This window comes from Macaca thibetana, chromosome 7, assembly GCF_024542745.1.
Source record: "Macaca thibetana thibetana isolate TM-01 chromosome 7, ASM2454274v1, whole genome shotgun sequence".
Taxonomy (NCBI): domain Eukaryota; kingdom Metazoa; phylum Chordata; class Mammalia; order Primates; family Cercopithecidae; genus Macaca; species Macaca thibetana.
In genome coordinates this window covers 3,427,947-3,449,761 of record NC_065584.1, presented here as the reverse complement: position 1 = coordinate 3,449,761, position 21,815 = coordinate 3,427,947, and the positions used below count along the sequence as shown (strand labels likewise).

Below are 21,815 nucleotides of genomic sequence, written 5' to 3'. Positions count from 1 at the left end.
GGTGGAGGGGAGGAGGCAGGCCATGGATGAGGATACTAAAGCGCAGAGACACTCGGCAGCTTATCCAGCCAGGCACACCCACGTGTACAGATGCACAGACACACACACCCATCCAGACAGACATACACATACCCAGACACCAGATCCACCCACAGGCACACAGACGCGGGATTTGAATTCTGACGATCCCTTGCATCAGCTGCTCTCCTCTACTGCTGTTGTAATGGTGCTCTTTTGGAGAATGTTACTCTTTCGGGTGCAGTCCAGGTAGGCCTTCTTATGACACGTTGGGTCTTTACACCCAGAGACTCCCAGTACTCAGCAAGAAAGGATGTGACCACCAGCTCCCCGTCCTGGGCAGAAGGGGTGGTCAGTGCGTGGCCAGATATTTCTGCCTGTTCACTAATTCTTAAGGCTGCATGCTTCAAATGGTTTTATCACTATGCATTGTGATTTATTATGCAATGATCTCTTATTAGCATGGTGTTTATAGTCTTTTTCTTTTTAAATGGCAGTTATAGATTTTTGTTTGACTAGAACTTTGGTCTGTGATGAAGATACAAATTATCAGAGTCTGCGATTGAGTTGGGCCTCTAAAACCAGCTGTAATCAGAGAAAAGGTAAGACATTTGTGTTAAAGCACAGTAATGAGTCAGTGGTGATACAGCGGCACATTCAGGTGCTTTTTTTTTTTTTTTTTTTTTTTTTTTCCTGAGATGGAGTCTCACTCTGTCGCCCAGGCTGGAGTGCAGTGGCGCGATCTCGACTCACTGCAAGCTCTGCCTCCTGGTTCTCGCCATTCTCCTGCCTTAGCCTCCTGAGTAGCTGGGACTACAGGCACCTGCCACCATGCCCGGCTAATTTTTTGTATTTTTTAGTAGAGACGGGGTTTCACTGTGTTAGCCAGAATGGTCTTGATTTACTGACCTTGTGATCCGCCTGCCTCGGCCTCCCAAAGTGCTGGGATTACAGGGGTGAGCCACCGTGCCCGGCCACTCAGATGCTCTTCTAAAAAATTCATTTTTTGCACTTTTTACTCAGATATTTCCTTTCTTGGAACCAGTTTTAAGTTTTTAGCAATGGCTTCTCATATTGTCAGAGTGTCCATTTAAATCCATGCTTCTCCTCTCTTCTAATGTATGAAGTCTTTGTACAAACTGGATAAACCCCATCATCCTGACACTATGTTTTTTCCCTAAAGTGAAATTAAAAAATTACTGGTGAAGAACTATGGAAACCAAGTGGATCACTTCAGTAATTTTTGATCATCTGATTTCTGTTTCACTTTGATCTTCTAGGGTTAATTTTCCTAAAGTGGTTCCACAGAGAGTTCCGGATTTGCTCCATCAGCCACACGTATCACTGGGCAGAGATGAGGGTGTAAGGTCACTTTTGGGGTCTTGGGATGCTTCGACCACAGTGGAGGTGTATTCATGACATACCTGGGACAGGTTGTTAAGATCACCTGTGGCAAGAACTGATTTCGCAGAACAACGTTCTCAGTGCAGACTGAGAAGTGGCTTATTTTTTTATTTTTAGAGAACCTTTTGAGAAGGGTAGATAAAAGACCATTTCAAGAATACTAAAATACTAAATACACCCCTCAAATAATAAAGGCAACATTGATTTAATATTTACCATACGCTAGACATTCTTCTAAGTATTTATTAACTCATTTAATCTTCCTAGCAACCCTGTGAGGTAAGTACATACATAGTGTGTTAATTAAGATTCCCATTTCTTAGTGAAGCAGCTGAGAGGCACGGATAGTAACTTGCTCAAGATTATAGTAGGAAGTGGTGGGAATGAGGTTTGAACCCAGAAATCTGACTTTGGTCTACATTCTTAACCTTTTTGTTGTATCACCTCTCCTGAAATGACTTGCCTAGAGAGGGGTTAAGAGAATGACTAAGCAGCCGTTAAAATAGGGTCGCAGAGGCCAGGCGCGGTGGCTCACACCTGCAATCCCAGCACTTTGGGAGGCCGAGGCAGGTAGATTGCCTGAGCTTAGGAGTTCCAGACCAGTCTGGACAACATGGCAAAACTCTGTGTCTACCAAAAACACAAAAAATTAGCTGGGCGTGGTGGCGCATACCTTTGGTCCCAGCTACTCGGGAGGGTGAAGTGGGAGGATCACTTGAGCCTGGGAGGTGGAGGTTGAAGTGAGCCAAGATCACACACACTGCACCCCAGCCTGGGTGACAGAGTGAGAGCCCTGTCTCAAAAAAAAAAAAAAAAAAAAAAAAAAGTCACAGAGGTTCTCATCGCTTTGGAAAAACCTTATGTATTATTATAAAGTTAAGAGAAAAAAGGCTATTAAACTGTAATCACCTCACTATGTTTAACCTCCTTCCCCCTCAAACTTCCCAAAAAACTATGCTTAAAAAATGACTAGAAATAGCTGGGTGCGGTGGCTTGTGCCTGTAATCCCAGCACTTTGGGAGGCTGAGGCTGGTGGATCATTTGAGGTCAGGAGTTTGAGACCAGTCTGGCCAACATGGTGAAACCCTGTCTCTATTACAAATACAATAATTAGCTGAGTGTGGTGGCACACACCTGTAATCCCAACTACCTGGGAGGCTGAGGTATGAGAATTGCTTGAACCTGGGAGGTGGAGGGTGCAGTGAGCCTAGATCACGCCACTGCACTCCAGCCTGGGCAACAGAGCAAGACTCTGTCTCAAAACAAAAAACCCTTAACAAAAAATGACTAGAAATAAATATACAAAAATGTTAAAAGTGATTATCTTTGGGTCAGTCTTGGGATTATAGGAGTTTTGTGTACCTTTTTGTATATTCAAAATTTTTATAATTAGATATTTATTATAAAATTTCTTCCTTTACAGGATATTGCAAAAGTAGTACATAGAATCCTTTGAATCCTTCTCTTACCCTCTCCTGGAGTGGGACATTTGTATAAGTACAGTCAACCAGGAAATTGACATAGTGTAACACTGTTAGACCATACACCTTTTTTCACAGTTTTCCTTGTACCTTGTGTATGGTTCTCTGCAGTTTGATCCTGTGTGTAAGTTTGTGTAACCACTACTGTGATCAGAACACACAACCGTCCTGTCCCACTGCTATGCAGGGGTGGCCCTGTGCTGCCCCTTTGCAGCCATACCTGCCCCTAATACTCTGCCTGCCAACTGGTGACCCATCTTCATCTCTGCAGCTTTGTCGTTTCCAGGATGTTGGATAAATGGAATCACACAGTATGTGACCTTTTGAAATTGTCTTTTTCCAAGACTTACCATAGTGTTCTTAGGAGCCATCTAAGCCCATACAAGCTGCATGCATGTATCAGTGGCTCATTCCTTTTTATTACTAAGTAGTATTCCACTGAACATTTACCTGTTTAAGGACATTTGAGGTTTTTCCAATTCTTGCCGTGTGAATAAAACAGCTGTGAATATTCACGTACAGGTTTTTGTGTGGCCATAAGTTTTCATTTCTCTGGTATAAAAACCCAAGAATATAATTACTGGGTCATGTGGTAAATCTATATTTAGTTTCTTTTGTTTTGTTTTGAGATGGAGTCTCACTCTGTCGCAGGGCTGGAGTGCAGTGGCGTAATCTCAGCTCACTGCAACCTTCACCTTCCGGGTTCAAGCAATTCTCCTGCCTCAGCCTCCCTAGTAGCTGGGACTACAGGCGTGCCCCACCACGCCCAGCTAATTTTTGTATTTTTAGTAGAGACTGGGTTTCACCATGTTGGCCAGGCTGGTCTCTAACTCTTGACCTCGTGATCCTCCTGTCTCAGCCTCCCAAAGTGCTGAGATTACAGGCATGAGCCACTGTGCCCAGCCTATGTTTAGTTTTATAAGGCACTACTCTTTCCATGGTGGCTGTGTCATTTTACATTCCATGAGCAATGTGTGAGATCTGTTTTTTCCATATTCTTGCCAGCACCACTGTTAAAAGAAAAATTTTGGCCAGACACGGTGGCTCATGCCTGTAATCCCAGCACTTTGGGAGGGTGAGATGGGCAGATTGCATGAGCCCAGGAGTTTGAGATCAGCTTGGACAACATGGCAAAACCCTATCTCTATAAAAAATACAAAAATTAGTCAACCATGATGGCATGTGCCTGTACTCCCAGCTACTCAGTAGGGTAAGGTGGGAGGATGGATTGAGCCTGGGAGATTGATGCAGTTGAGCCATGATTGCGCCACTGCACTCCAGCCTGTGTGGCAGTGAGATGCTGTTCTGAAAAAAAAAAAAAATTAGACAAATTAAACTTAACAGAGCTTTAAAGAACATTTTGCAAATGGGTCTGCCTCTGAACTGGAAGAGGTTTAGAGAGACTGTGGTGCTGTTGCATGGTCAAGGAAGATTTATGAACAGAAAAAGGAAAGTGACGTGTAGAGAACAGAAGTGAATTACAGAAATGGCCAGACTGACTACAGCTGGGCGTTGGTCATCTTTGAATGTGGTTTGAGCAGTTGGTTGCCTTTGATTGGCTGAAACCCGGTGATTGGCATAAGAGTGGGTTATAGTCTGTTTGCATATGTAGTTAGGTTATAGTTTACTATGTGCAGAGAGACTTTTAGGCTGAACTTAAAATATGTAAGGAGGCATCTTTAGGCTAAACTTTTTTCTTTCTTCTCTTTTTTTTTTTTTTTTTTTTTTTTTTTGAGACGGAGTCTTGCTCTGTTGCCAGGCTGGAGTGTAGTGGCACGATCTTGGCTTACTGCAAGCTCTGCCTCCCGGGTTCATGCCATTCTCCTGCCTCAGCCTCCCGAGTAACTGAGACTTCAGGCGCCCGCCACCATGCCTGGCTAATTTTTTGTATTTTTACTAGAGATGGGGTTTCACTGTGTTAGCCAGGATGGTCTCGATCTCCTGACCTCGTGATCTGCCCACCTCGGCCTCCCAAAGTGCTGGGATTACAGGTGTGAGCCACCGCGCCTGGCCAGCATCTATCTGCTTTTGAAAATTTTGGTTTGATTATTTTGCATTTAGTATGAGTGACTTTATTTTGGATTAGCCTGGTCTGTTGGAGCCTAGTGTATGAGTTTAGTCCAAAACAATAGTCTCTCATCATTTTGTTTAACAATTTCCTCCTTTTGGTCAGGTTTTGACTTAGGTGAAAGTGTGACCAAAACTTAGGGCTTTAGTGTCACTCTCAGTTATTGTCATTTTGGGTTTTTAGTCTTGGCATGTTATTTATGGGCTATGGTTTTTTCATGATGACACTTTTTTTTTGAGCTTTTGTTGTTTTAAGTGAAGAAGAGACTGACATTTTTATGTATTCATTTTTGAGACAGGGTCTTGCTCTGTCACTCAGGCTGGAGTACAGTGGCATGATCATGGCTCACTGCAGCCTCAACCTCCCAAGCTCAAGCAATCCTCCCACCGCAGCCTCCCGAGTGGCTGAGACTACAGATGTGTGCCACCACACCCAGCTAATTTTTTATTTTTTTGTGGAGACAGGGATCTCACTGTGTTGCCCCCCAGGCTGGATCTCACTATGCTGCCCAGGCTAGTTCTAACTTATGTTGCCCAGGCTGGATCTCACTATGTTGCCCAGGCTGAACTCAAGTGATCCTCCTACCTCAGCCTCCCAAAGTGCTGGGATTACAGTTACGAGACACCATACTCAGCCAACATTTTGTAGATGGCTGTATGTAAACATTGAAAACTTTTGAGAGAATACAGTGTACCAGGGAGACTACTATTATGACTATTAGGAGGATAATACCAAAAGTTTGGAATATGTTCTTTAGCCAGGGTTTCCATGAACCATACCAATGAAAATCAAATAGATCAAAGAATGAGTCAGATAAAGAGGCTTGCTTTTAAACAAGCAGTCCATTTACCTTCTGTTTATCTTTATCTTGAGTCGTTTTTTTTTTTTTTTTTTTGAGATGGAGATTTGCTCTTGTTGCCCAGGCTGGAGTGCAGTGGCACGATCTTGGCTCACTGCAATCTCTGACTCCCGGGTTCAAGTGACTCTCCTGCCTCAGCCTCCTGAGTAGCTGGGATTACAGGCGCATGCCACCACGCCCGGCTAATTTTTTGTATTTTTAGTAGAGATGGGGTTTCACTATGTTGGCCAGGCTAGTCTCGAACTCCTGACCTCAGGCGATCCACCCGCCTCAGCCTCCCAAAGTGCTGGGATTATAGGCATGAGCCACCGCGCCTGGCCTAACTGATGCTTTATAATGCCTGATGTATTTATCTATGTATAATAAGTAGTGTCAGCAACTTTTTTTCCCCCAATCTAGCCAGTAAGTAATCTAGAGAAATTTTATTACCTAGCACAACTTTAGCAAGAGAATTTAAAGAAGTCTGTTGTGTAATCATAGGCTTTGTAGTAGAATCTATTCTAGAGCCTCTTAGGAGTGATGCATTTTTAGTTATTGTCTTATTTACTCTAAACCGTGGGAAAAGAGACCTAACAAATGACGTCTATCTAGAAGGGTAAAGGCCTCTTGGCAATGTTTTCTTTAACCTATGATGTAGGTCAAGAGGGATGAACCAATGGTTTGTTTCTGATTATGGATTAACAAAGGTACTATTAAAATTTTTTATATCTACCCTTTGTCTTTTGTTTATTAAGGCATAAGATAGTCCATGGGTAGGGTTGGCTGTAAAATCTTTTACCAATAAAAGTATACCCCATGAGTGTATATAATAACCTCTTTTTTTAGGGAAGTTACTGTATGCATTATTGTTTATAGAGGCAGAAGCAAGGGGAAGAATAAGAGGTTGGAGTGTCACGATAGAGAAGTCTTAATTTGTGATCTTGGGAAAGCTGCTCACATCTGGGATGTTGTCTGCTTTTGGGGAGAAGCTTTTTTGGTCAGCTTTACCTTGAGGTTTCTAATGGGTGTATAGTTTTTAAGAGTCTGGAGGGGCTCTTTTAATTTGTGAGGTTATGCACTTAAGCTTTGAGATCCCACAGTTTTGTAATGTGGGTGGCAAGGACAGTCTTTTTCTGATGATGTTTTTAGAAGAGTCAATCTCTGGGTTTTAGATCGTGAAGTATTTGATTGTCCTTAGTTGGTGGACCATGAAAAGCTTTTTTTTACCTGGTGAAAATATATTTTGGTATAATGCATTAAAGTCTTGTGGCATTTAGTTATACTAGAGTTTAGTAGCAGAAGATACATGAGACTCTATTATCAGGTGCATAGAGGCCTTTTAGTGACTATTTTATAAGGGATTACCTTCTGTTTTTTACTGAAGTGGATTTGATTGTCTTCAATCTGTAATTCCTTTGACTATGACAATCTAGTTAGTTTTTTCTAATGCTATTGTATCTGTAATACTTTAACTGTTTTATAACTTGTCTAGTGAAACAAGCACTTCTGTCACTAGAGATTTTTTTATGAATGACCCATGAGAGAACACATTTTCTAGTAACCTATTTGGAATAATTTCAGTGGACTTTGGATAATAGGGGTGGTGATCCCTAGTTTTTGGCATCTGGCCCTGAGGTGATTAAGGCAGAGGAATATTGCCTCCTGGGTGCACCGGTCCATACAGAGGACGGAGGATGTATGGCTGTGGTTGGTTAGTTTTACATATCAAAGACTTGTTCCTGGCTGGGCCCTTTGCTCTAAGAATTGGCTAGTCTTGGGAGGGGCAGTCTCACCCCAGCCAGAAAGGTTTTTAAAAATACCAAAGCATCATGCTATACAGAAAATAAAAAGTATTTAGAATATAAATTGCATTTGCATTTTTGTAAAGAAAATCACTTGCATGTGCTTGCTCTTGCTGTTTCTGGGTTCTTGGTTCTGTCCCATTGCTCTTTCTCTTTCCCTCCACCGGCACTGTACTGCCTTGATTACTGTAGAAGAAGTTGTTATATCAAACAGAGTGATTCTTCGTACTTTATTCTTCATTTTCAAAATGGTTTTCAATATTCGAAGTCCTTGGCCTTGCCAGGGAGATTTCAGAATAAGCTTGTTTATAGATACCAAAGAAGTTTCGTGCTTTTGATAGGAATTATGTTAAACCCATAGATGAATATGTGGAAAATTGACATAGTGACTATGTTGAATCTTCCAATCTCTGAGTACTATATGTGTTTCTGTTTATTTAGCCATCTTTGGTTTCTTTCATCGGCAGTGTGTAATTTTCAGTGTATAGATCCTGTATGTGCTGTGTTAAATTTTTGCCTCAGTATTTCATTTGACTTAGAGTGATTGTAAATGACATTGTGTTTCTTTTTTTTTTAATTTATTTTATTTTTTTTTATTTTTTTTTTTAGGCGGAGTCTCGCTCTGTCGCCCAGGCTGGAGTGCAGTGGCCAGATCTCAGCTCACTGCAAGCTCCGCCTCCCGGGTTTACGCCATTCTCCTGCCTCAGCCTCCCGAGTAGCTGGGACTACAGGCGCCCGCCACCTCGCCCGGCTAGTTTTTTGTGTATTTTTAGTAGAGACGGGGTTTCACCGTGTTAGCCAGGATGGTCTCGATCTCCTGACCTCGTGATCCACCCGTCTCGGCCTCCCAAAGTGCTGGGATTACAGGCTTGAGCCACCGCGCCCGGCGACATTGTGTTTCAATTTCGGTTTCCATATGTTCATTACTAGTATCTGGACATGTGATTGATTTTTGTGTGTTGATCTTGTATCCTGCGTCTTTGCTGAATTCACTTATTAGTTCTCGGAAGGCTTTTTTTGGGTGTTTGTTTTTGTAATGTCTTGGGATTTTCTTAAATCATCCTGTCATTTGCAAATAAGGTGGGTGGTGGTGGAGGAAGAAGCCCAGATTCTCCACAGTCTCCTGGCAGTGAGGAGGATGCCTGGGAAGGCAGACAGGGCAGCAGGGGACAGGATCCAGATCCCCGTAGGTGGGGAAGGAATGGTTTTTGGGTTGCCTCATTTCTTTTAAAGCTGCATTTTAAGACTCCCTCCTACCCCTCCCTCCACTCGCTCTCCTTGGACAATTTTATTACGTGTTAGGATAAAAGAGTTGCTACTTCATAGGTGATAGAGTCACAAGAAAGTAACAGTTTATGTCATGGTCTCCGTGGGCCAGCCTTGGTTCTGAGCCTTCTGCTTGTTCCTCACTCGGTCACGTAATGTGGTGTGGCTGACAGCTGGGAGGGTGCTTTGCAGTGGGGCGAGGATGGGTGGGTAGCAGAAGCCATTGGAAGCACAAGCTGTTGAGACAGCCTCCTTGATGGCATCGTAGGGCCTGTCGCTAACCTCGTGACTTTCTATTATGAACTGTGCATTTTCCAGAAGGGTGTACTTGGTTTCTGTCGCATATTGGGCCAAGGTTGTCTTCTTCAGAAATATGCATTAGATTTGATAATATTGGTCACTGAGTAGAAGTCAGCATTTAGTCTTGTTCTAATTTATTCTAACTTTTTAGGATAGTCATTCTTATTTAGAATAACATTTAAAATAAGAATAACTTATTAAGAATACACTAACATATTCTAAAGGTGTTACTGACATGGTCTAGTAGAAGACACTTAAGGCTTTGCTTAATTAATATTTAATGACTGTTTAAAAATACATCTTCATGCTGATGTTAAAGTAATTAATGCCAAACGCTGTTTGCACATCTTTCCTTTGAAGGCCGTGCTGGACGAGTGTCTAGAGGGTACTGTTACCGGCTGGTACACAAGGATTTCTGGGACAACTCCATCCCTGATCATGTTGTTCCTGAGATGTTGGTAATTCACTTTGGTCATTGTCAAAATTATTTATTTATTTATTTATGAGACGGAGTCTTGCACTGTTGCCTGGGCTGGAGTGCAATGGCATGATCTTGGCTCACTGCAACCTCCGCCTCCCGGGTTCACACGATTCTCTTGCCTCAGCCTCCCAAGTAGCTGGGATTACAGGCGCACACAGCACCACGCCCAGCTGATTTTTTGTATTTTTAGTAGAGATGGGATTACACTATGTTGGCCAGACTGATCTCGAACTCCTGACTTCGTGATCCGCCCGCCTGCCTTGGCCTCCCAAAGTGTCAAAGTTGATAGTTTTACCAAACAGTCTAAGTAATATAATTTCTAGTGTCATCTAATTTTGGTTCCAGAAAAATCCTTGTCTTGCCACATTCCCCCTCACTCACAATCCGGGCTCACTATTGATTATGCATCAGGCTAGGGCGTTACCCACATTTCATAGTTTTAATGAGAGGATGTTTTCTGGTATCTGTGGGCTCTATAATAGGATTGTCTTTAAATGCTGCTGTTTTCTGTGTCCCTTTATAATGAGTAATTGTGGGATCAGCTTTTTTCCTTCCTCTTTTTCTGTGTCTCTCCCCTTCTTTTGTCCTCCTTCTCTTTTTTTTTCTTTCCCTCTCCTTGCTTTCTTGCTCTCCCACTTTTCAGCGCCTCTTTTCCTTCTCTTTTTGCTTCCTTCTTTCTCTCCCCATCTTTGTCTTTTTCTGCCTCTCTCTCCTGTTCTTTCTCCTCTCTCCCCTCTCTTCTCTCCCTCCCTCAGTCCTCTCCATTTTTTCTTCTCCTCTCCTTCTCTCCTCCTCTTTCCCTCTGAAGCACTGGTTATGTGAATCGGCTAACTGATTTAGTTACGTTATTATTTCTAATCTCAGGCTTGGTTCTTTTCAGCGTTGTCCATTAGGAAGCACAATCTTGAAAGCGAAATTACTCGACATGGGTGAGCCGAGAGCTCTGCTGGCCACTGCCCTTTCCCCGCCTGGTCTGAGTGACATTGAGCGCACCATCCTTCTACTAAAGGAGGTAGGACTGCCTGATGGTTAGTACTGTTGGCCTCTATAGAGCTCTGTTCTACTGCAGCTCCCTCAGTCTCTGCCTCACTTTCCCACTAACTCTGTTCCTCAGCCTCCTTCTGGCTTTCTTCGTCCATTCCTGGAAACCCTGCTCTTCCTACTCGGGATTCTTTGACTGCACACCTGACTCATACTCTGCCCTTTGAACTTGTAACCAAGGCCTTGGTACAAGCTGTATCCTAGTGTATATATTGTGCTGGGGCTCTGGACGTTCTGCTTCTGACCTTTGAAGTGGAGGATGCCTCTGGTGTTTTACCTTCTCTATTGTGATTGATTGATTAACTGGGTCTTGCTTTGTTGCCTAGGCTGGAGGGCAGTGATGCAATTATGGCTTACTGCAACCTCAAACTCTGGGCTCAAGTGACCCTCCCACTATGGCCTCCCAAGTAGCTGAGACTGAGGTGTGAGCCACCACACTTGGCTTCCTTTAATAAAAAAATTTGATAACTCCTTGGGTTTCTATGAACAACACTGTGTCAAGTTAAGGAAGTTTTTCCCCATACATAGTTCAGTAAGGTTTTGTCGACAGTGGCAGCTGGGAGATCCTTCACTTAGTACTGTGCATGCTGTATTTGTTCAAGAGTGAGGTGAGTAGACTTTTGTGAAAGTCCTTTAGTGTTACCTCCTAGGATCATACTTTAAAAAAAAATAGTAAAATGTGTTCTAAGTTTCAAGGGAAAATTTAAAAAGTTTTTTTTGGTAGCATATCAGCCTTTCATAAATTGACTTAGGGTCTTATTCACCAAAATGTGGTCTTCGTTTCCTGTTTTGGACTCTCCACCTTAAGGGGAAAAAGTATGAGTAAGTCAGTGCTTGCTAATAACACTAATTTTATTGTATGAAGGTTGGAGCACTTGCAGTGAGTGGGCAGAGAGAAGATGAAAACCCCCATGACGGTGAATTGACCTTCTTAGGAAGAGTTTTAGCCCAACTTCCTGTAAATCAGCAACTTGGTAAACTCATAGTCCTTGGACATGTATTTGGATGTCTAGATGAATGTCTTATTATAGGTAAGTGTGAGAACAAATACATGCTAATGGGAAGTTTATATAACACCACTCTCACAATCTTACATTCTTCTTGTTTATTTTTTATGGTTAGCGGCAGCTCTTTCTTTGAAGAATTTTTTTGCAATGCCTTTCCGGCAGCATCTCGATGGATATAGGTACTGAACGTTCATATTTTAAAGTGTCACTGTATTTTAATGGTATTGAATGACACCGTTATCTGTTTGTAGGAACAAAGTGAATTTCTCTGGCAGTAGCAAGAGTGACTGCATTGCACTTGTTGAGGCATTTAAAGTAAGTTTTCTGTTGTGTAAACCATGAAAGCAGCTACCACAGATTGTTAGTACATTTTCATACCACAAACATATGAGGTAGAGAGAGACAATGTTTTATCTTGTGAAAGTATTATCGGGGTTATTGGTGTCCAATGTTAAATTAACTGTGCTGGAAGAAGTAGGTGAGATGGAAATCCAATTTTATGAAATTGATTGAAAAAAATTAAATTTGTACATTTTTATGTTGTAAATTTTCAACATACAGTTGAAAAGTTGAGATTGGACTTAAAAAAATTCAGTGAGCCAACACATTATTTTGAAACTTTGGATCATTTATTTTCAGACATGGAAGGCTTGCAGACAGAGAGGGGAGCTGCGATACCCAAAGGTTGGTGAGCCCTTTCCAGCTGCTTTCTAGATGGCTGGGAGTGATGAGAGAAAGACTCTGTCTTGGCACAGTCATGGCATGTGAATCATGATGTGCCGCCTGCAGCTGGAGTCGAGGTCACTGTAGACAGTGCTCGCACGACTGTCCCAAGAGTGGCAGGCCATAATCTCTGCAGACTGGTCCTTTTGCTTCCATCGCTTCTCCCGAGGCCACTTGCTCTCAGTCCTATGTTGGAGCTGTGCTGCTTGTTTCACAGCCCCACATTGTACTGAGCTTGCCGTGGTGTCTGTAGCCTCTTTGGCTGTGAGTATTTCATAGCTGTGGGTGCTGGCTTGGACATGTCAGTTCAAAATTGAAAGCCATGTGGCTGCTGTTTCTGTTTTCAGCTCTTTTAGATAATGGGCTTAAAAGAAATGTAATCTGTTACCCTCCATTTTATTCTTTTTTTTTTTTTTGTCAGGCTTTGTTCTTCTTCTAAACTTATTTGGTTCAACAGACTGTTTACAGGTCTGCTGTTTCTGTGTTGAGATTTGCTGTGCCTAGATAGATCTCTACTAATACGTATATGAGTTAGCTGTTTAAAGTCTTTTAAAGACTCAGCTGTATTATTTTTCTTGTTGGTATATAATTTGTCAGACATCTTTTTTCGAGATAATCAAGTTATGTCTACCTTTAATTTTTGAGACAGGCGAACTCAGAAGAGTTTCTGTATCATGTTTATGGTTGAGTATTATGCTCTCTGGCTTCAATGTAAAATTGGATGTACCTGGAGAGGGAGTGCCACGGTCAACTTGAGTACATGTTTAATAGCTCAGTAATTTACATTAATTATTAAATTTTTGGATGAAACGTATTAAACTAGCTAAATTCAGCTCTAATTTATTACCTTAATATTGAGTATTCTGCTTTTATATATTTAAAGGATGAACTTAATTGGGGACGGTTAAATTACATTCAAATCAAGAGAATTAGAGAGGTAAGTTAAATTTTTTGACCAACTTTATGCAAATAAAGTTGACTTATAAAGTATTTGTTAAGTAACAACAGTACATGGGTAGTAATGAGTATTTCAAGAAGTGTATTTCCTGCCTGTTTTCAACTTTAGTAGGAGTGTCTCTTTCACCTTTCAGTAGAACTACTTAGGTTTCTAATAAATACTCCTTTTCAAGTTAAGGAATATTTTTTCCCTATACATAGTTTATTGAGGAATGGTTGTATAATCTTGTTGTATTGTCTTTTCAGTATCTGTCAGGATAAACAGATTGTGTGTGGTGCTCACACCTGTAGTCCCAGCTACTGGGGAGGCTGAGGTGAGAGGTTTGCATGAGCCTGGGAGGTAGAGGCTTCAGTGAGCCGTGATTGCACCAGTATACTCTAGCCTGGGTGACAGAGTGAGAGTCTGTCTTGAAAAAGAAAAAGATAAACATATGGTGTTTTAATTTTTAACCTACTAATACAATCTTGCATTGCTTAATGACAGGAATACATTCTGAGAAATGAGTAATTACATGGTTTTATCCTTGTGCAAACAGCATAAAACATACTTACACAGACCTAGATGGTGTGGCCCGCTACCTGGGCTGTATAGTGTAGCCTGTGGCTTCTAGGCTGCAAACCTGTACAGCATGTGACTGTATTGAACACTGTAGGCAATTACGACAAAATGGTAAGTATTTCTGTACCTAAACATAACTAAACGTAGAAAAGGTACAGTAAAAATATGGTTATAAAACAGGGTTTCCCAACACCTGGGCCATACTCTCCTTGTGAGAATATAACTAATGCCAGATCTGAGGTGGAACAGTTTCATCCTGAAACCATCCCCACCCTCTCCGGTCTGTGGAAAAATTGTCTTTCATGAAACTGGTTCCTGGTGCTAAAAAGGTTAGGGATCACTGGTATAAAAGATAAAAATGGCGTACCAATATAGGGAGCTTACTGTGAATGGAGCTTGCAGGACTGGAAGTGGCTCTGGGTGAGTCAGTGAGTCAGTGAGTGAGCTGTGAGGGAATGTGGAGGCCCAGGACATCACTGCACATGACTGTAGACTATAAACACTGCAGACTTGGGCTACACTAAGTTCATAAAATTTTTAAAAAAATTAATTGTGACTTAATATAACTTTTTTAACTTGATAAACTTTTTAATTTTTTAAAAACTTTTTGGCTCTTATAATAACACTTAGCTTAAAACACAAACACATTGTACAGCTATGTAAAAATATTTTCTTTATATCCTTATTCTATAAGTTTTTATCTATTTCCTTATTTATTTGGTTTTTGAGATAGGATCTCACTCTGTTGCCCAGGCTGGAGTGCAATGGCATGATCACAGCTCACAGAAGCCCTGACTTCCTGGGCTCAAGCAATTCTTCTGCTTCAGTCTCTGCAGTAGCTGGAACTACAGGCATATGTCACCACTCCTAATTTTTTTTTTTTTTTTTTTTTTGAGATGGAGTCTTGCCCTGTCACCCAGGGTGGAGTGCAATGACGCCGTCTCGGCTCACTGTAACCTCCGCCTCTTGGGTTCAAGCAATTCTCCTGCCTCAGCCTCCCAGTTAGCTGGGATTACAGGTGCGCATCACCACGCTCGGCTACTTTTTTGTATTTTTAGTAGAGACGGGGTTTCACCATGTTGGCCAAGCTGGTCTCAAACTCCTGACCTTGTGATCTGCCTGCCTTGGCCTCCCAAAGTGTTGGGATTACAGGTGTGGGCCACCGTGCCTGGCCTAATTTTTTTTTATTCTTTATTTTTTTGTAGAGACAGAGTCTCACTTTGTAGCCCAGGCTGGTTTTATCTATTTTTAAAAATAATTTTTATTTGTTAAACTTTTTTGTTAAAAACTAAGACACACATACACATTAGCCTAGGCATACACAGAATCAGGATCATCAGTATCACTGTCTTCTACCTCCACATCTTGTCCACTGGAAGATCATCAGGGGCAGTAACACATGGCGCTGTCATCTCTTACAGTGTAAGAATGCTTTCTCCTGGATACCTCCTGAAGGACCTGCCTGAGGCTGTTTTACAGTTAACTTTTTTGGTTTGTTTCCTTTTTTTTTTTGCTGCTGCTGCTGGTTTCAAGACATGTGAAGTTTTTTTTTTTTTTTTTTTTTTAAATAAATAGGAGTATATACTCTGAAATAGATGGTATAGTATGATAAATCCTTAAGCCAGTAACATAGTTATTTATTGTCGTTATCAAGTACAATTGTCCCTTGGTATATAAAGGAGGGTTGGTTTCAGGACCCCTGTATACCAAAATTCATGAATACTCATGTCTTGCAGTTGGCCTTGTGGAACCCATGTACACGAATAGTCGGCCTTCCATATACTCGGGCTTGCATCCCTTGAATACTGCATTTTTGATCCGCATTTGGTTAAGAAAAACCTGCATATAAGTGGGCCCTCACTGTTCAACCCCATGTGGTTCAGGGGTCAACTGAAATGTACTGTATGTATTGGATGTGCTAGACTTTCGTATGATTGGCAGCACGGTAGGTTTGTTTACACCAGCATCACCACAGACACATGAGTACATGTGGTGCACTACAATAGCTATGATGTGACCAGGCAACAGGAATTTTCTAGCTCTGTTACAGTCTGATGGGACCACAGTTCTATATGTGTCCATGGTTGACTGAGACACTGCTGTGTGGTGCATGACTTATACATGAATACATGATGGATTTCCCACTGTTGACCCAACCACGTGTTCTCAGAATAAACTCTGCTTGTTTGTAATCTTTTCTCCCAAAACATTGCTGGGTTCTGATTGCCAATATTTTCTCTAGAATTTTTGCCTCTGTATTTATAAGTGAAATTGGCCTTTGGTTTACGTGTGTGTGCATGTGTGCGCATGTGCATGCACAACACTATCAGATGCTGGTGTCGATACCACCCTGGTAGGACGAACCTCTTTCTGTGTCCAGGAACCATTTTAATCAGTAGTTTAATAACTAGAAATGTATTTCCTACGTATTTGATAGAACGCATTCAAAAACACCTTTGGGATTAGTGCCTTTTTGAGGGATCAGTTTAAAAAAATATTTTCAATATCCCTGGGAGTTATTGATCCATTCTGGGTTCTAATTCTTCTGGAGTCATTTTTGAGGAGTTACGTTTTTCATTCAGGTACCCATTTAATCCAGATCATGAAGTTTATTGATGTATAGTTACACGTAATTTTTGTTATTTCAAATTCATGTCAAATGGTAACACCTTTCTTGTTCTTATTATTGTGTATTTGTGTACTCTCACCGTTTCTTGATTATGTTTGTATATTCAGGGAGCCCCTGAGACCATCCTCAGGTTCACTGATTGGCTGGAAGGACTCGCAGAAGTAGAAAAGCTGTTATGCTTATGCTTATGATTTATTTTAGCCAAAGGATATGGATTAAAGTCGGCAAAGGTTTAAAAAAAAAAAAAAAAGGCCGTGGGAGGAGCCCTGGAGAGACCAGGTGCAGGCTACCAAGTGTTCTTTCCAGTAGAGTCTTATGGACAGCGATTAATTCTCAGCCGCAGTGTGCAACGGCAGGCATGAAGTATTGCAACCAGGAAGCTCCCCTGAGCCTTGGTGTCCAGGGTTTTTATTGAGCATTGGTTATGTAGGCCTAGAGTACCCATGTGGCTGACCTTAGTTACTCAGTCTTCAGTCCCTCCAGAGGAAACTGTTACCCTACGGCCCAAGGCCCCACCATAAATCACATTCTAGCGTAAACTCTTTTGTGTGGCCCAAGGCCCCAGGTAAGCATAGATACTCTTATTAGGGAGGATAGGAGTCCCTGGAGGCTTGGCAATGACCTTTCAGGAGCTGGGCCAGGGCCAAACCTTTCTCTGGAATGTGCGTGGTCTGGACAGCCAGGCCTGCTGGATTACTCCTTTACTGCACAGTCTGCAAGATTCCTTTGTGTTCCTGTCTTTTCAGAGAGCTTACTCTTAGTTTCATTTGTCGGTTTTCTTGTCTGTGTTTTTTGGGAGGGAAGGAATAGGTGGGGGATTCTAAATCATTGCTTTTTGTTTTTTTTCCATTAATTTAGTTATCCTGTGACTTTTAGTTTACTTGAGTCTTTCTGAAATTAATATTTAATATTAATAATAATATTTTCAGTCTTTCTAATTAAAAACATTTAAGGCTATGAATTTTATTATGAGCAGCTTTAGCCACATCCCACTGATTTTTGAGATTCCTGTATAATTTCTTTTAGTGTTGGTTTCCTCTCTGACTAAAGAGTTTATTTTTATTTTTTAGAGACAGGGTCTTTGTCTCCCAGACTGGAGTGCAGTGGCATGACCGTAGCTCACTGCAGCCTCAAACTCCTGGGCTCAAGCAATCCTTCTGCCTCAGCCTCCCAAAGCTCTGAGAGGTGTGAGCCACCATGTCCAGCCCTGAAATGTTTTTAAATATCATTTTTTTCTTGTTAATTTCTGATTTTATTGCTTTTAAGTATAGAAAGTGGCATAGTCTTGGTTTTTAATTCGTTCAGTTACATGTGATTACAGTCACATGAAAGAGTTCCATCCCTCAGGGGTACAGAGGTGAGCGTCTGAGTGTACTCTCCCTTGTTTCCCATGTCCCAGGCTTTTCCTTGCTCCACAGAGATAGTGGCTGCTAAGTTTTTCTGTCCTTTCAATTCTTTTTAGTTGTTATTTCCCCCAGTTATGTTCACACTTGTAACTGTGTTCTTTTTGTAATTGCGATAATTTTGTGGTGACTTAATTTATGGTCAGTTCGTAGGTATTTGGAATTGTGTATTTTCACATGTGTACATTAAAGTTTGACATTGTGTGTGAAACAGTTTTTATTACAACTGGATATTGATTTTATTTTCCTGTTTGGAGGGACTATTTGGCCATAGGTCATTTATTTTGTTTTTAATCACAAAAGCAGTACATGTTCATGGCAGAGGCTGGAACGTGTTTCGAGGCCCTAAAGCAAGGCTGTGGTCATGGCTCTCTGCTATTCTGATCTCTAGGTGGGCACAGTTATGCTTTTGCACTGGTTCCCATCAGGGGTGTGTGTTTATAAACAGATCATGGAGCATATATGATTTTGTATTCTGGTATTTTCTGTAAGTGTTATACTGTTCATCTTTAACATTACTTATTAATTAATTTCTAATAAGATGATTCTTGCCAGGCACAGTGGCACATGCCTATATTGCCAGTTGTTTGGTGGGCTGAGGCAGGAGGATCACTTGAGCATAGGAGTTCTGGGCTGCAGTGCGCCATGCCAATTTGGTGTTGCATTAAACTCAACACCGATATGGTAACCTCTTGGGAGACAGGAACCACCGTATTGCCTAAGGAGGGGTGAACCAGCCCAACTTGGAAAGGGAGCAGATCAGAACTCCTGTGTTGATCAGTGTGGGATTGTGCCTTTGAATAGCCACTGCAGTGTCTAGCCTGGGCAATATAGCAAGATCTCGTCTCTAAAAATAAATTTTAGGCCAGGCGTGATGGCTCATGCCTGTAATCCCAGCACTATGGGGGGCCGAGGTAGGCGGATCACGAGGTCAGGAGATTGAGACCATCCTGGCTAACACGGTGAAATCCTGTCTCTACTAAAAATACAAAAAAATTAGCTGGGCATGGTGGGGGCGCCTGTAGTCCCAGCTACTGGGGAAGCTGAAGCAGGAGAATGGCATGAACCTGGGAGGCGGAGCTTGCAGTGAGCTGAGATTGCTCTCCAGCCTGGATGACAGAGTGAGACTCTGTCTCAAAATAATAATAATAAAAATTTTAAAAAGATTATTTCTTTTCCCTCCCCTCCCCTCCCCTCCCCTCCCCTCCCCTCCCCTCCCCTCCCCTCCCCCCCCCCTCCCCTCCCCTCCCCTCCCCTCCCCTCCCCTCCCCTCCCCTCCCCTCCCCTCCCCTCCCCTCCCCTCCTTTCCTTTTTCCTTTTTCCTTTTTCCTTTCTTTTTTCCTTTCTTTTTTCCTTTCCTTTTTCCTTCCTTTTTCCTTTCCTTTTTCCTTTCCTTTTTCCTTTCCCCTGCCCTTTCCCCTGCCCTTTCCCCTGCCCTTTCCTGCCCTTTCCTTTTTTTTGAGACAAAATCTTACTCTGCCACCCAGGCTGGAGTGCAGTAACACGATCTTGGCTCACTGCAACCTCTGCCTTCTAGTCTCAGGCGATCCTCCCATCTCAGCCTCCTGAGTAGCTGGGACTACAGGTGTGTGCCACCACGTGCAGCTAATTTTGTATTTTTTTTTGTAGACACTGGGTTTTACCATGTTTCCCGGACTGGTTTTGAACTCTTGAGTTCAAGTGATCTCCCTGCCTTGGTCTCCCAAAGTGCTGGGATTAGAGGCATGAGTCACCGCACACAGCTAAAAGATGATTCTTAATTAGCTGCAGTGTTTCATTCCATAGATGTATTTATACTTTACCCATTGTGCACTTATTTTCTAGTGTTTTCAGTGCTCTGATAACATATGTACTTTTGAGACATCAGATTTCGATGTATTTTTCTTAGGTGGCTGAATTATACGAAGAATTGAAGACTAGAATCTCACAGTTCAACATGCATGTTGATTCTCGGCGACCTGTCATGGACCAAGAGTATATATATAAGCAGCGATTCATCCTACAGGTGTGCTGGAGTTTCCTGGATGGTTTTTTCCTGATTCTTTGTGCTTACAGGGTCTTGTGGTTGAGAAACCGCTTATTCCTGCTTTCTGATACAAACCAAATCTCAAAGGAGATTTTAGGTCCATAATGTTCACACTGTGTTTGGGAACCAGGAAACATTCTTGTCTTTCATAGTTTGCATTATTTGTTGAGTTGATGATTCATGTAGAGAGTATTTATTGTTTATTTTATTTATTAACATTTAATGGATTCAGACCCATTTCTAATTTCCAGGGGAGTGTTTCTTTAGAGTACCTGCGTTATCACTGCTTCAGGAGAGATCCTTTTGTTTTAACTTTTAAGAAAGTGATGCTCTTTATATTTTTCAGTGTATGTAGCTATTCCCTTATACTGAAAATATTATTTTAACTTTGGAGCCATGGATTCGGATTACTAGTGGTTAGATGGAATGTGGCGAGCGGGAAGTGTGTCCTGGCAGGTGGAGACTGCCTCTGCTGTAGGGTTTCCTGGAAGGGTTGGCTGATGCATACAGAATCGGGTTTGAGGTAGATGCCTGTAAACTGGGGGTGCTGAATATGTGCGAGTGTTTTCCTGGATGTAAAATTGCTCTAAGGCTGGGGGAGTCTTTGGTGGGTGTGTTTCAAACTGGGTATATTTTTATTGAAGAAGGGACTCTTCACAGAGTGCATTTTAGAGGTGAATAGTGGATGCCAGCCTGCTGCCCTAAATCTAAGTGTTCCAACTGGAGTTCTTTCTGAACATCTGAGAGTACCTCCCCACGTGTGTGGGGAGAAGTGGAGAAAGTTGCCCAACCCTGGGGCTTTGTGTGTAGCAGGGTTTGTGTCCTTGTTCAGCTTGCCACTGTTTCCCAAGCCTCATTCTGAGAAGTACTTAAGCTCTTTTGAAGAAAGATATTTCTGTTAGGTGAGAAAAGTGTCCCTTTTTTAGTGTTTCTGTTAGATGAAATAACCAGAATTGTGACTTTCCGCTTGGTTGGTGGAAGGTATAGTTTTCTGTACAAACGATAACTGTCTTTTACATTTGTAGATGTCATATCATGCTGGGTTGAGATTAGTATATTGGTGAGAATAACTGATAAAACAATGCTGTTACTTCATGAAAATAAACTTCTTTTCCAGGTTGTATTGGCAGGTGCTTTCTATCCAAATTACTTTACTTTCGGACAGCCTGATGAGGAGATGGCGGTGAGGGAGCTGGCTGGCAAGGACCCCAAGACAACTGTAGTGGTAGGTGCTGGGGGCAGGCGTCCCTCCCTGGGGTGTGGTCAGGCAGAACGTTTTTGTTCTCTAATTGTTTCTATTTTTGTGAGTTGTAAGTGAATTTCCCCCTGGAGTGAATGTTAGGCTTGTTTGGCCTTTTCAGGTACATCTACTTGTCCCTCAGTCTCTTGCCTCCCTTTACAGACCTGGCCTTATAAGGAAGCCTTGAGAGTTTATACGTTCAAGGTCAATGCTGATTTGATCATGTGCTATTTTGAAGGATTTAAGGCACTTATAAGTTTAAGAACATTTTCTTAGTTCACAACTTCATTTCATACAGAATAAAATGTTATTGGTTGGCAGCTGAGTGCTGTGGCTTAAGCCAGTGATCCCCCGACCTGGATGCCAAACAGAACCACCTAGAGAGCGCTTATTTTATTTATATTTGTTGAAATTCAGATCTGAGGGCCCTGCGAGATCTGAGCTAGAAAGTCTGCCCTGGAAATCAGCATTCAAGTAGTGTGTATTTTGGGCATTTCTAATGATCAGCCATAGACCCTGACCATTGAATCAACATTTGCAACCCAGTTGTTTAAAGCCCAGCAGCAGAGAGA

At 41.9% G+C, this 21,815-nt stretch overlaps 2 protein-coding genes across 47 annotated transcripts in view; one reads left to right on the top strand and one right to left on the bottom strand.

Moving 5' to 3' along the window:
- ATP5MJ (ATP synthase membrane subunit j) overlaps nucleotides 1-21,815 on the bottom strand; it is an 819,915-nt gene that overhangs the window by 90,212 nt on the left and 707,888 nt on the right. The window contains exon 1 of one of the 45 annotated variants that reach the window (XM_050798478.1): nucleotides 19,206-19,211. The exons of the other annotated variants lie outside the window; for them this stretch is intronic. The gene's annotated coding sequence lies outside the window, so the exon portion shown is untranslated. Of the gene's footprint in view, nucleotides 1-19,205; nucleotides 19,212-21,815 lie in introns of those variants that run through there. 45 annotated transcript variants of the gene reach the window in all.
- The window catches only part of TDRD9 (tudor domain containing 9), a 127,485-nt gene that overhangs the window by 71,498 nt on the left and 34,172 nt on the right, over nucleotides 1-21,815 (top strand). For both annotated transcript variants that reach the window (XM_050798360.1, XM_050798361.1), the window contains 10 exons: nucleotides 516-620; nucleotides 9,538-9,635; nucleotides 10,539-10,670; nucleotides 11,565-11,730; nucleotides 11,822-11,885; nucleotides 11,958-12,021; nucleotides 12,346-12,390; nucleotides 13,313-13,366; nucleotides 19,866-19,982; nucleotides 21,121-21,228. In XM_050798360.1, coding sequence (XP_050654317.1) covers nucleotides 516-620; nucleotides 9,538-9,635; nucleotides 10,539-10,670; nucleotides 11,565-11,730; nucleotides 11,822-11,885; nucleotides 11,958-12,021; nucleotides 12,346-12,390; nucleotides 13,313-13,366; nucleotides 19,866-19,982; nucleotides 21,121-21,228 — 953 coding nt within the window. The remainder of the gene's footprint in view (nucleotides 1-515; nucleotides 621-9,537; nucleotides 9,636-10,538; nucleotides 10,671-11,564; nucleotides 11,731-11,821; nucleotides 11,886-11,957; nucleotides 12,022-12,345; nucleotides 12,391-13,312; nucleotides 13,367-19,865; nucleotides 19,983-21,120; nucleotides 21,229-21,815) is intronic.